Raw genomic sequence first — 14,764 nt, 5'->3', positions numbered from 1 at the left:
AATATTTTATTTTGCCAAAAGCACTTATAGCTTGTAAGGAATTAAAGCAGAGCACATTGCTATATTTGTATAATAGAATTCAGACAGCTTTAAAAATCTGTCATCTTCATTTGTATTTTGAAAAAGTTATATTACCTCATTATAATACAGAATTACATCCGAAGATCAATCATGGAAACATAAAATAGTTTATAAGTGATCATAAAAGGCATTGTTTTCTTTATCACAAGGGAATGAAATTTTTTATTCAAACTATTATCTCCAAAGTTGGAACATAAGAATACTTCAAGCAAGTCTGTCCAAGTTTGAAAAAATAGTCCTCAAAACACACCTCTTCCTATTATGGGCAAAGCAGAGTACTAGTAATTTAGATGGTGGAGGTGAAGGTCATGAGGATGCATTGGGAAATAAACTATAAAACCTAGGCCAGAGTTCATGTGGTTTGAATGAGAATGGTCCTCATATGGTTAAATATTTGAATCCTTATTCCCCAATGAGAGTTGATTTGATGGTTTTCCTTTCACGGCAGTAAATCAGTAATTTAGACAGGTCATTTGTGTATTATTTTGGCAAAAAAAAAAAATCAGTCTGTATTCTGCCTGTTTCTTGAGAAACAGCCAGAATTGAAAAGTAATAACACATTGAGTCAGTGATACAGTTAGTATGCTGTGTTCTATACTAACTGTATCTGACAAAGCTTGCCTGAAGATCAGGGAGTGGAACTAGCCACTAGCTAACTGTGATGCTAGGTAGTGGTCTACACCTTTAATCCCAGTACTTGGGAGACTCACACATTTAATTGGAGCACTTGGGAGGCTCATACCTATGATCCCAGCATTTGGAAGACTCAGGCCATATATCCCAGCACAATCTAGAAGTGGAGAGAGGATCTTGGCTCTTTTGATCTGAGAATCCAGATAGGTAAGAATTCACCAATGGCTGCTCCTTTGCATCTCTGATCTTTTGGGTTATTGCCCCGATAATTGTCTCCTGATTTTTATTGATAAGACTAATTAGCATCACACTTTATTGGTATTTATGATTCAAACAAGTCTCTAGTGAAAAAGAGCAATAAGTAGGGCAAAAAGAAATGAAATGTGATTGGAGAGAAAAAAATGACATTTTAAAAGAGAAAAAAGCGAGATTAGCCTTCTTGTTTATGGGACCATTGAGTAGGATATGACATTACAAGAAAAATGCTTCCTAACAGATATTAAGAGACACTCAAGGAGAACAATAATATTGAGTATACATCAAAGAAACAATTACTAACTTCAAAAAAAAGTGGACAAGTTGGGCCTGATGACACGTCTTTGATCCAGAACTCATTTAGCTTTAGTTGTCAGTGACATACTAAAACAGAGGCAATAATTTTGAAGGAGGTTAGTGACAATAAAAAAAGACACCGACCTTCATTGTAAGCATAGAAAAGGCATCCCAGGAATAAGACCCTACTTATCTAAAACATCAAGTAATGGAAACTAAAACAGAAGCAATAATTTTGAAGGAGGTTAGTGACAATAAAAAAAAAAGACACCTGACCTTCATTATAAGCATAGAAAAGGCACCCCAGGAATAAGGCCCTACTTATCTAAAACATCAAGTTATGGAAATAAAAGGCAAGCTGTTTCCTAGCCACAGAAAGCAACTTCATACAGAACCTGCTGCTACACTGTTCCAAGTGGGGTAGAGTTCATTCTTAACCATATCCCCATACGGTGATACCATTTGAATGGTACTTTTTCTGGATTAAGAAAGGTAAAATATTGTGAGCATAGATTCCTGTGCTGGTTTCAGTTCAGCAAAGTTGCAAGCATCTATACTTGGCATTGTCAGAAAATGATTGCGTAAATCCTGAGATTTCATTGAATGAAGTTGTGAGGATGAAGTCTGGCTCCATTCTTAGAGCAAATACATTAAGATGCTCAAGTTATTACACATCTGCCATGGAGAGCTGCTTGTAAGCAGTAGAAGTTCTCTAAGGGAGGTGTATAATTAGTTGCAGGGATACAGCAACACCTAAGCCTTTTGTAAGTGAAAACCCATATGTCTGAAATAAGCAGGATTCGATGTTTGACCTACTGGATTTAAGTTTTTCTTTGATCCAATCTTTCCTCTCTTGTGTCTCCTCTGCTTTGGAAAGGGAATGTATATTCTGGTCATTGTATGTTAGAAAGATATCCTTGGTTATTCTTGAAAGGCCCTTCCTAAAAATAACACCAGCAGAACAAAAACTGAAAGCAATTATTAATAAATGTGACAGAGACAATTAGCTACCTGAGCAATCACCCAAAAGTCTCATTTTGCAACGTTGAAGCAACCAACTTTGGCTAAGGCATAGTGTAGCTGACAGACCGTTTTCAGAGGCAGGAAATTTTTCAAAACCGTTTTACCCTTTCTTGGCAAGATTTGACAGTCCTGCTTATCCATTTCTGGATACTATGTAACTTGTCAGTGGTTGAGGCATTTTCACTTCCATGCTCAAAGGCCAGTTTTGCCAAGAAGAAAACAAGCTCCAAGTGGAGTGTCTTCAGTGCTCAACATTCTCTCTGGAATAGATTGGTGCTGTCAGAAGTAATCATGTCTCATGTCAACAGAATTCTAAGTTATTTAAATGCCATGTTCCAAAGATCTTTGTAGTGGTTGAAGAATACCTATCTAGACAGAATACAATCTCTATGTATCTAAAGAACCTACTTGATCTAACTATATTTACAATAAACATGAATAACTATTTATCTATAATAATATTAAACTATATCCTAAAAGTTATATCAATATACAAAATGTCCTAAACTGAGGTAGAAACATGCATATATACAATCTGACAAAATAACTTTGTATATATGTACAAATAATGTAAACAAAAGTAACAAATATAATTTGAACTTGTATCAATATAAAAAAGCTATACCAATGTAAATTATCCATAAATGATAGCACACAGTATTCACTTTATTACTCACTATTATTATCCCCCTTTTTTTGAACAAACATAGGTTTCACCCCAATTCTCTATCTAGTACAAGAAATAATCAACAACCCCTAAACAGTGTTCCCTACTCTATGTACAAACTTTTTTGGGATAGGGGGCATCATCTTCTAGAATTGCTTCCCTCTGTCATGGGGGTGGTATTCTCTTAATGGGATCCTGTAAAAATTAAGTGGTGGTTAAGTTCCAAAATTACTGTGTTGTATAGTTGGAAACATTTTCCGAGCAGTCAATAGGGTTTTTTCCCCCAAAGTTCTCATTTGGAGTTCTGGCCAGAATGTCATGAGAAGGTGCACCATTTCAGCAGCTGGTACCCAAAAAAGCAGTCTTATAGTGGCGCTGTCTGCATCATGGTGTCATCTCAACTAGGTGGAGTTGTTGCTGTGGGGCCCCATCTTCTTCCTGGAAACTTCAAAGATTACTGCAGGAAAAGGATCTGCAGGAAAAATCTATGTTCATCATGAAACACTTAAACATCATTCACATAAATGTACGTTCAATGAAAAATATGATATAAACAAAATAGGCATGGAAAAAGTAAAATTTTTCCTAATGTCTTTCTTCTGTCCCATACCAGATGGCTCCGAATATGAGACAGAAACTCTGAATGTACCTTTTAAAAACAAGTTAGGTACAAGATGAACATGCTAGAGCATTTCTTTCCACCATTTCTATAATTGATATGTTTCTACATGACTTTGAAGTAATAATGCACCTAAATGTCTCTGCTTTAACACTGTGATCATGTTCAGAAATGGATTTGTTAGCTGACCCTGCTTAGGATCAACCAGGTAAAAAGTACCATCAGTTCACCTGACCTCATTGTGAAGCCACATAATAAAAAAAACTCTCCTTTTGTGTCCTTAAATCTCTATTTAGTTGTTAAATGTTCTGGACACAAATCCACCTGTGTGACAGGGAATCACTCCAGCCCACATAGTATAGTGGCTGTACAAGTTATGCCCAGGACAAAGAAGGGGAAGTGTCTATGGAGAGCAAGAAGACAGCAGGATCTACAGTTGTTGACAGGGGCAAGTGCTATTGAAATGCATATATCTGCTACTGTAGGAAAGGTCTTACTCTAGGATGGAGGCCAGGTCAAGAATCATTGTGCTGTGTCTTTAAGCACAGTATAACCCTATGGGCGGTGCTCTTGTCACTCAAGCTTCACTAGCCAATCAGGCTCTCCAAGCGACCTGACATCACAAGTTGTGCCGGATCCTTCCGGTAGCCCGCTTCAGGCTTGGCTTGGAAGTGAAGCTGAATCCAGTAGTTTCCTATGCTGTGTTGCATGTTCTGTGCTTAGGTTCCTGATGCAGGGAGCTGAACAAAGAGTATGGGCGACCAAGAAAACCACGACACGGTGAGCTTGGGGCTGCTATTCCCAGACTAGGAGGGGCAGTCTGTTGAGCGAAGGGAGCGAATGTGGCGGTTCCTCCCCTGCCTGGGTGGGAGCCGGTGGCCAAATTTAGAGATTGGCATGTTCCTGTCTGGTCTGGCATGGTCCGGCATAGTCCTGCTGGTCCAGCATGCCCCAGTGTGGTTCTGCATTTTCCTGTGTGGTCCTGAGCGGTCCTGTGTATTCTCTGCAATTCGCTTGCAGTCTCTGAGTAACTTAACTATGCCGGCTGCGTCTGTGCAGAGTATTGGATTGGGACTGTTGTTTGAAATATCCTTGTTGTTGACATCACTGTGAAATATCGGCGCCCTTAGTGCTTGTGTTGTCGCTAGGGAACACAGATTTGCCAGAATCAGAGAGTGCTGGTCTCTCTAATATCTTCCATAAGTTCGACAGTTTTAACATTTAACTTTTACGTTTAGGATCGATCTGGAGTTAATTTTATGGCGCTTGTAAAATGGTGTCTCCATTGTAGAGTAGCACTCTACTGCTAACCTGTGATGTAGAAGAGTAGAATTGATGGTATAAGGACTTACCAGTTCTTAGGAGGTATCGAGTCACGGGGTAGAATTTAGGTAAAGGAATACTGCATTCCAATTACTCACAAAATAAGCAGCATGCTAACCGCGCCAGTTGGGGTTAGTATGATAAGATGTAAATGTTTGTTCCCCAGGCTTAAGTATCTACATTCCCATAAAAAAGGAGACCAGCCTGATTTACAACCAGCAGAGAGGCCCATTCCTCCCCCTCCCCATTAAAAATGCAACCTTTAGCCAGGGTGGCGCACACCTTTTGTCCCTGCACGCTGGAGGCAGAGGCTGATGCATCTTTATGAGCTCAAGGCCTGTCTGGTGTACTAGAGTGAAGTGAGTTCCAGAACAGCCAAGGCTACTCAGAGAAACCCTGTCTTGAAAAAAGAGAATAAAATAAAAACAGCCTCTAAATGCTGCTCAAGGGACCCTTACAGCAGCGTCTCCAGTCTTTTAGAAAAGCACTTTTGAGTCAAGGTCTTCTACATTGCTTGAGGTGGACTTGGACCCTGTCTGACCCCTCAGGGCATTGCCCTTGTTATGCTCCTGACTAACCACACTAAAGCTGGCAATACACACCTGCAGCACAAGAGTACTAAGATTACCAGTTTGAGACACAGAGTGGACTGACTGTTGCAGAACAGGGAAAGGGTTTGTGTGTGGAGCAAAGCTTCTCCCTTCAGACCAGAAGAGGAGGAACAGTGTACTGTCCACACTGTAGGGGGAAACAGACTAGACAGCAGCTAGATCACAGACTGAAGTTGAAGGCAGTGAGCTGCAAGGGTCTCCATTACAATGAAGGACTGATGGGGCATTTTGAGTGACTTTCTCTGTAATTTCCCTGATGTGTTAATTCCTTCCATGTGACTGAAGACAGAATTGGTGGGTGTCTTGATTTGAGACATTTTAGGAGGGTTGGCTTGAACTACTAAGTATTCAGTTTCTAATTAGCAAATCCTCCAAATCAGACGTGTGCAATTCTGGTTAACACAGCTAAGTCAGCTGAGAGTTTTGAGACACAGGCCTTTGGCTGTAACTCCATGTGTCACTCAGTGGCTAACATGTACATGGGACAAAGTCATACACTCTTTTATGAATGGCATTCCCTCTACCAGGGTAGTGCCAACTCCATTTCAAGTCAGTATAGTTACATATTTTTCCAATTATTTTTATTATTTTAAGACAGCAATTATTTGTATCATTTTAAAAATTCATTTTCTTTAAATGCATCATTCATCTTTTTTTCCATTTTTCAATATTTCAAAGTTTAAGGGTTTCATTCCATTTCTTCTTAAGTGCTGTTTATTTATTTATATGTTTACTTGTATCAGTTTAGAGCAGTGTTTCTCAAACTTAGGGGTCATGTTTCCCTTTTGGGGATCAAATGACTTTATTGTAGGACTGGTCTCACACCATCGGTAAAAACAGATATATATATATATATTTTAATTCTTAACAGTAGCAAATATATAGTTATGAAGTAGCATTGAAAATAGTTTTATGGTTGGAGGGTCACCACATTTTGAGGAACTGTATTAAAGGGTCACAGCATGCAGAAGGTTGAGAACTACTTGTTTAAATCACTTTCTCCTGTACCTCAGGCTAGCTTCACACTATATAACTGAGAACTGTTTTGAACACCTAATGCTGCCTCTGCTGCCCATGGCTGGGCAGACAGTCCTACAGCTCCTTCTAAGTTGTTCTAGACTGGTCTTTAGGAGGAAAATAGACCAGTGAATGAGTATCCTTCAACTTCTCTAGATGTCATTGTGAATTTGCAAATGAAGTGGGACCTGTGTGTGAATTGAGTTCACTGACAAACCTTAAAGTAGGTGTAGTCACAGTGGAGAAAGGGGTGGGCCTTAAGGAGGGTGAGAACTTTCCTGCTTTGACAGTAGTTGACATTAGCAATGAGTAGTGATGTAATCGATTTTTGATGATCAATACATGTTCTCACTGGCATTTCTTGGGTTCACAGACCAGACAATCAAGATTCTGGATAAAAAATTGAATTTTCATAAAACCAATTACTGTAATTACACTAGTTCAACCTAAATCGAAGAACTGGATAAAATGGTGTGGCCCCGATTATTATGACTGTGTTGTTCAGGTGTAAGATGTATACCCTGAGAGAAAGGATGTGAGTAGTGCTTGGTGGGCTCTAATACAACTCCCTAGTCTCTGGAGCACATGGCCATAAGCCTGTTTCATCCTTCTAACAGAATTATTTGGTATTATAATTACATTGTTCCATGTCTCTTTTCTGCCTCCAAGCCCTCCCAAAGACCCTTCATTGTGTTCTAATCCATGGCCTCTTTTTGTTTAGCAACAGTTACAACAGTTACTGTTTGAATGTGACTTGTGTTTGGTTGTAGGACCTCACAGCTAAGAAGTAAAGGTTGACCACACTGGACATTGAGTGTATAACTGAACGTGCATACATAAGACCCTGTGCCTTGGAAAAGGAGCAGAAAATGATCTGGGAGAATGGTAGAGTTTATGAAGCAACAAAATTCCCATATTTGGGTTCTCTCCGACCTTCATATGGAAGGACAAACCTGAGAGGGTTTTTGCTCTCTGAGTAGTTTTTTCTCTGCTTACCCAGTATGGAAACTGCAAATGTCCTGAAGTCCAGCTGGGTGGTGCTTGCTAAGGACTCTAGCTAGGGACTCTGAAAAAGCTTAGCAATGAAGAGCACCTGTGGGAGCTATCTTACAGGTTCTTTCCAGGATTCTCCTATTGTTCTGCTATAGGGAGCTATCAGGAAGACCACAACCATAGCATGGCAAATGTAGGGTCCACTGTCACCAGACCAGGAAGAAAAAATTAGCTGAGCTGTCAAGGTTGCTTGTACATGGCATGGACCATGAGCCAGACTGAGGTTCTGTTGGTCCCTGTGGTGACTTGTATAGTGCCCTTTGCTACTGAGATTTGTTTACTATGGATTCCCTCGGTAGGGTTAGGCTCTGCCAGCCTGGCATGGGAGACTGTGAACTTGTAATATCACTGTCTCATGCTATGTAATTGAGAATTGCTTTGACCAATCCTGCCTCTGTTCCCCAGTGCTGGTTAGATAGTCCTGCAACTCTTTTCAGTCTGGGCCTTCCTTGAGTGATCAGTGAGAAGGAAAAATAAGCCAGTTAACGAGTGGCCACCAATCTCTCTGACTTTTAGTGAGGACTTATAAATGAAGAGAGAGCTGTGCGAGAACTGGGTTCCTAGACCAACCTTGAACCTGTTGGAGTCACAGTGCAGTAAGTGAGAGGCAGAATGGCGGTTGAGAGCTTTCCTCTTTCAACTGTAGTTGAGATTATCTTTGGAATCAGATAATCAATTTTAGATGCCCCATAAATGTCCTGATTGGCCATTTCTTGGGGTCCACAGATCCGGGCAATCAAGAATCTGGAAAAAGACTGACCTTATCATGAAATCAATTAGCTATAGTTACAGTAGTTCAACCGAAATAGATCTGTGTTTAATGTTTTAACCCTGCCTAACGGGACTGTTATTTTTCTGGTTTTAGATGTCAATTTTGTATCATCTGATATAAATTCAGTGGTTTTTATATGCAAATCAATTCTTTCTATATATTGCAAATCGATAACTGTTTTCAGAAGTTTATTTAAATCCCTCAGTACGATGAGAATAGCATATAATTCTGACTTTAGGACAGACTCATAAATGATTTGATCCACTTTACTTAAATTTTCTGATTTGTAACCTGCCTTTCCTGATATCATTTTTAATATTATAGAATGTAGGGGCTCTAGTTATTTGTATTTCCTGTACAATGGAAGGAAATATCCAGCTAAGTCTCTTTATAGCTCGAATTCTCTGGCTTTTGGAATATTTGTTGTTAATCTCTCCCAAAAATTACTATTCATCCTTTGCCAGAGTTCATTTTGTGCCCATAACTTGTGAGTTTCATCCTTATTAAATAAAAGGTCCTATAGTTTCTACTCAGTCTATTCTGCTAATTGACAAAGTCTCAATTTTTCTATTAGAATTATCTCAGAGATCGTTTCTATGTAAGTTTTCAATTGCTTTCCTTGGGTTATGTGGTAAAAATAACCATTCCAAGATATTATTTACCTCTGCATTAAAATTCCTGTAGGGAAATATTTGGATGGTAATATGACCAGAACGCAGTTAAGATCCAGATCCACATGTTCCACATGTACCTTCTATAGTTTCTCTTCTGTCAAACTCTATTTTCTCTCAGCTTCAGCTGATAAATTCCTGGGACTATTTAAATCCTTGTGACCATCTAAGATTTTATTTACATTAACCAGTCCTTCAGATTTTAACCAAATAGTGGGCCGAAGATTTGAAATGTCTCCTAGCAGTGTTTGAAAATCATTTAAAGTCTGCAATCAGTCTAGTTTGCACTTTGGGGGTCTAATTTTTTTTGTAAACCTATGATAGCCTAAATAATTGGTAGATATTTCTTTTATTTTTCAGGAGCAATTTGTAATCCCCAACAAGACAACATTTTCTTTACTTCTTTAAACACTCTTTCTAAAGTATCTCTACATTTGAATCAGATAGTAAAATGTCATTCATATAATGGAAAACTCTAGAATCAGGACATTGCTAACATATTATTTCGAATGACTGCCATATAAAATATTGGCACGGGATCACTATTTAATAGTCCCTGTGGGAAAATCTTCCATTGATACCATTTTCCAGATTTCTGTTAAACAACAAATATAGGAGTATTCCAAGGGCTGGTTGATTCTTCAATTTGCTGACCATTTATTTAGAACAGTGTTCTACAGTCTTCAGTTTCTCTCTTGTTAATGGCTTTTGTGCAACCCATACAGGTTTGTCTGTCAACCATTTTAAAGTTAGGACTGTTAAAAAAAAAAAAAAAAAGTTAGGACTGTTGGTGTCTTTGAAAGATCAGCAGCTGTTGTGCCCTGTTCTTGTACAACCTGAATGTTCGGTGACTGTTTATAATATCTTGTAGTATTTTTTCCAGCAACATAAGTTAATTTATTGTTTGTTTCTCCGATTGGGCAAATGTTAGTCTGGTGAGTATTCTATTGCTGTAACAATTCATGTCCCCACAAATTCATTGCTATTTTAGCCTCATGTCTTTAATTTTCCTCTATGTTTTCCTGGCCCAATACATTTGACCTATCTTGTGTTCTGTTACACCTGAGATAAAGTTCCAGTTGTGTTTTGGGAAGATATGACTTGTTTTCTGATTTTACAAGCTGTCACATTCAAGAGCTTATCTTGAAAGTTCAGAAGACATTTTGAAAATTTGAATGTCATAGAGGCTGTTGTAGACTCTGAGGATCATTGAAGTGGCTAATTGTATTTTCTTCATGGATGACCATGAGCGTATTGTGACTTGGGTCTGAATGTAGTCGATTGAATTCAATACCTTCTAGACAGATTATGTATTTGAACATGTGTCTCTCCTTGGTGGCGCTCTTTAGGGTTGCTGGTGGAACCTTAAATAGGATGAACCCTTCTGGATGAAATCACTCACTGGGGATTGGAGATGAGTGCCCTTAACCATAACCTATTTTATTTTGTGTGTGTGTCTACTGTGTTGTGGTTGAAACTGATCAAGCTAGTTTCCTTCTTGTTCTTTTATGACATCACCAGCATTATAGACTTTGTCCCTAAGTTATATAAGATACAGTAGAAACCATTGCTGTTGAGTGGCTTAACCATTTTGGTAGCATGCTGTATTTATTTTCTTAGTTATGTCTGTGTAGCTCTCGCTGTCCTGAAAGTAGCTCTGTAGACCTAGAAGGTCTCAGACTTAGAGATCTACCTGACTTTGTCTCCCAAATGCTGGGATTAAGGGTGGGCCAACATCCTGGGTTTTGTATTGTTTTTATATTTTTGGTGATGGGCCTGGAATGTAGGTTTTTGTACAAGTTGAATATGTCCTGTTGTACTGTGCTCCACCACCATCTTCAATCTTGATATTAGGCAGAGGGTATCATTCATGACACTAATGCTGCCTGGGCCTTCTGAGTCATTGAATTTGCAGGTGGGTGACATTCTCTCTACCTGTTGCATTTACTTTGAATTTTTTAAAATGAATGAGTCTTTTATTTGCATTCATGGATGTGCACCCCTTGGGTATCTTGTCCTCATAATTATCAAATGATGACTTCAGAACCCCTGAGCTTAGATAATGGATAGTTGTAATTCCCCACGTAAGCACTGGCTTTTAAACCCACCATATGGAAGACCATATGAACTCTTTATTGCTGAGCCATCTCACATCTTCTATGTTGATTATTTATTATCAACATTTACATTGGTCCGGTCTTCATCTGTTTAAACCTGCAGTTCCTTTCATTAATATCTTATTATTGTTAAACTTCAGACAGGTACTTTATGTTTCTGGAAGGTGAGTACAGAACTGGAGTGAATGCATAACTCTTTGTGGGAATTTCAGTACAAAACCACTGAGTTCTTTCTATCCTTCTGTTTGTTTGATTTTTGCAGAGGAGACAGGGTCTTAATATGTATTTCTGATTGTGCTGGAATTGATTGTATAAATGAGAATAGCTTTTTATTCAGAGGCAGACCTATCTGTCTCTGCTTTCTGAGTGCTGCAATTAAAAGCATGAGCCAGTACACTTTTTTTGTAGTTGGAATTGTTCAAACAATTTCTCTGATGCGTATCAGTACTATTCATCTGTTTTCTTGTCTCTCTATGTCTGTTAATACACATTTCTCTAGCAAGGTGATAATCTCATTCAAAGGGTTCAAAAATGACAAAGGCGATCCTCTTCAGTTTTCTTCTAAACTGACTTGGTGATTGCAATAGAGTTTCTGTGTCATGGAATACGTGTGGATAGCATGAGAATTAAATAACTATATTTTCAAAGAAGTATACATTTACTGTGTTTTCAGTATCATTTTCTTTGTCCACATCGATGGGATATTTTAGAATGTAGTGACCTATGATGATGTGCATGTTGACTTCACCCGGGAAGAGTGGGCTTTGCTGGATCCTTCCCAGAAGAGTCTCTACAATGATGTGATGCTGGAGACCTGTAGGAACCTCATTGCTATAGGTAAGACTGTGAGTTTTCCTTCACATTTTAAAATAAGGGGACAGCTCGTTTTTGGTTATTGATGTTTTCTGTAATTATGATTGAGACTGTGGAAGGATGATACGAAAAAAAAAAAAAACAAGCATGGTTTTCAAGTTCACTGAATATAATTTAAATTTTGCACAATTTCAAATAACATATTTTCTTATACTATATTTTAGGCTACAAATGGGAAGATCATAATATTGAAGAACATTGTCAAAGTTCAACCAGACATGGAAGGTAATTTGCATGTGCAAGCTAATAGAAATATGCCTCAGAAGAAATTTTAAGATGTCTCGAAGAAAGCAGTAGTATATTAGCACAGCTTAAAGGACATTGATGATTATTAAATTCTCAAAACTATGTACCTCAATGTCCAGCAGGTGAATTGTGTTTGCAAGCTATTCATTTCAGAAGGAAGACACAAAAACAATGCCTTAACAGATATCACCATTTCAATATTAGCCTCATGAGAGCTGTGCTGTAGAACTGCCAATCTATTTAGTTTCATTCCACTCCACTACAAAATGTTTACATGATGTGGGAGTGTCATATATCAATCTGTTGATTTCATTGGTTAAGCAATAAAGAAACTGCTTGGCCCTCATAGGTTAAAACATAGGTAGGAGGAGTAAACAGAACAGAATGCTGGGAGGAAGAGGAAGTGAGCTCAGACTCGACAGCTCTGCTCTCAGGAGCAGAGATACCATGCTCCCCTCTCCCAGACAGACACATGCGATGAAGCTCCGACCCAGGATGGACGTAGGCTAGAATCTTCCCTGTAAGTGCACCTAGCGGTGCGACACACCTGATTGGAAATGGGCTAGTCCAGGTGCGAGAATTAGCCGAGAACAGGCTAGGTAGAAATGGGCCAAGCGGTGTTTAAAAGAATACAGTTTGTGTGTTGTTATTTCGGGGCATAAGCTAGCGAGGCGGCCGGGGTGCTGGGGATGCAGCCCCGCCGCTCTTATTACTACATTTACATGTTGAATAGGTGGTAAGTATATGTGAAAAACCGTCTAAGAAGCATATAGTCCATAGCAGACCTTATGTTACTCATATTCTTGTTGCGACTCTGTTAAGTTTAATGAGAGGAGGTGTAGTTAGATTCAAGAACCAAGGGGCAGTTGTTGTGGAGAAACCTTAGTTACTATACTGTATGTAGGAGAAAAAGAAAATCAAATGTGTTAATGCTACATGGACACCCTTTATTTGTTTTTCTCCATTTAATAGGTATATAATATGTCACTATGGAGACAAGTCATATGAACATGGAATAATGATTGTAATGACATATCCTTATTCCTCTCAGAACAATTAGAAGATTTCTAGCTGTCCCCCATATTGAGTATAGTTGTTGAATGTGATTCAAGCTTACAAGTAATTGCTTTTCCAGCTTCATTGGAAATACATTAATAAACAAACACTGCAGAAAAGCCCTATGAATACTAGAAATGTGGAAATAATTTTATTTGTCCTGGTTAACTTTACAAACATGGTATGACTCACACTATAGGAAAATTTATGAACCTAATGTGTGGTAAAGCTCTGACTTTTCCCAGTTCTCTTCAACTACATGAAAAATCTTTTACGAATAACTGATTCTTTAAACGTGAGCCTGTAAGAAAGGCTCTTACATCACAGGTGTATTCAAAAATGAAAAACAATCCTTAATGAAGGGGATCAACATGAGTGTAAACAAAGTGATAAAAGCTTAAGATCTGATTGCCTTTTATAATTAAACCAAATTGTAAATTAATTTATACAGATATAGTCAACAGTGTAATGAATGTGGTAAAGCTTTTACATATGCCAATTTTCATTGCAGGCTCAAAAGAAGCCATACTGAAGATAAACCTGAAGCTTCTCAATGTGTTAAAGCCTTTGCATATCATAATCATCTTCAAAGGTATGAAAGAATCTGTAATGGAGAGAAACCCTTTGAATGTAATCAATGTGGTAAAGTCTTTACACATCAGAGTATTCTCAAAAATCATAACAGATCACATACTGGAAAGAAACCCTATGGATGTAATCAATGTGGGAAAGCCTTTGCGTTTCACAGTCATCTTCGAATGCATACAAGAACACATACTGGAGAGAAGCCCTATGAATGCAACCAATGTGATAAAGCCTTTTCATGTCACAGTCACCTGAAAATACATGAAAGAACCCATACTGGAAAAAAACCCTATGAATGTGATCATTGTGGGAAAGCCTTTTCACAACATTATCATCTCCAAAGGCATAAAAGAACACATACTGGAGAGAAACCCTATGAATGTAATCAATGTGGGAAAGCCTTTGCATGTCAAAGCAGTCTTCTATTGCATCAAAGAACCCATACTGGAGAGAAGCCCTATGAATGTAATCATTGTGGGAAAGCCTTTGCAGTTAACTGTAGTCTCCAAAATCATAAAAGAACACATACTGGAGAGAAACCCTATGAGTGCAAACAGTGTGGTAAAGGCTTTGCGCAGAAAAGTCATCTTCTAAGGCATAGAAGAACACATACTGGAGAGAAACCCTATGAATGTAATCATTGTGAGAAAGCCTTTTCACAACAGTATCACCTCCAAAGACATAAAAGAATGCATACTGGAGAGAAACCTTATGAATGTAATCAATGTGGTAAAGCCTTTGCAAGTAACTGTAGTCTTATAGTACATAAAAGAACACATACTGCAGAGAAACCCTATGAATGTAAACAATGTGGTAAAGCCTTTACACAACAGAGTCAACTTAACTATCATAAAAGAACACATGC

General features: G+C 38.4%; 1 protein-coding gene across 1 annotated transcript in view; it reads left to right on the top strand.

Moving 5' to 3' along the window:
* The first annotated feature begins 4,281 nt into the window (after window positions 1-4,281).
* Window positions 4,282-14,764, top strand: part of LOC121449758 (zinc finger protein 431-like) — a 54,688-nt gene continuing 44,205 nt past the window's right edge. Inside the window, exons 1-4 of the mRNA XM_041654439.1 lie at window positions 4,282-4,355; window positions 11,850-11,976; window positions 12,177-12,237; window positions 13,826-14,733. Of these exons, the coding sequence (XP_041510373.1) occupies window positions 4,329-4,355; window positions 11,850-11,976; window positions 12,177-12,237; window positions 13,826-14,733 (1,123 nt within the window). The 5' untranslated portion in view covers window positions 4,282-4,328. The remainder of the gene's footprint in view (window positions 4,356-11,849; window positions 11,977-12,176; window positions 12,238-13,825; window positions 14,734-14,764) is intronic.

This window comes from Microtus oregoni, unplaced genomic scaffold, assembly GCF_018167655.1.
Source record: "Microtus oregoni isolate MIOR12 unplaced genomic scaffold, Mior012 000006F_ref0000085, whole genome shotgun sequence".
Classification (NCBI taxonomy): Eukaryota; Metazoa; Chordata; class Mammalia; order Rodentia; family Cricetidae; genus Microtus; species Microtus oregoni.
Note: the sequence above shows the minus strand (reverse complement) of the source record. Positions and strands in the feature narration are given on the sequence as shown.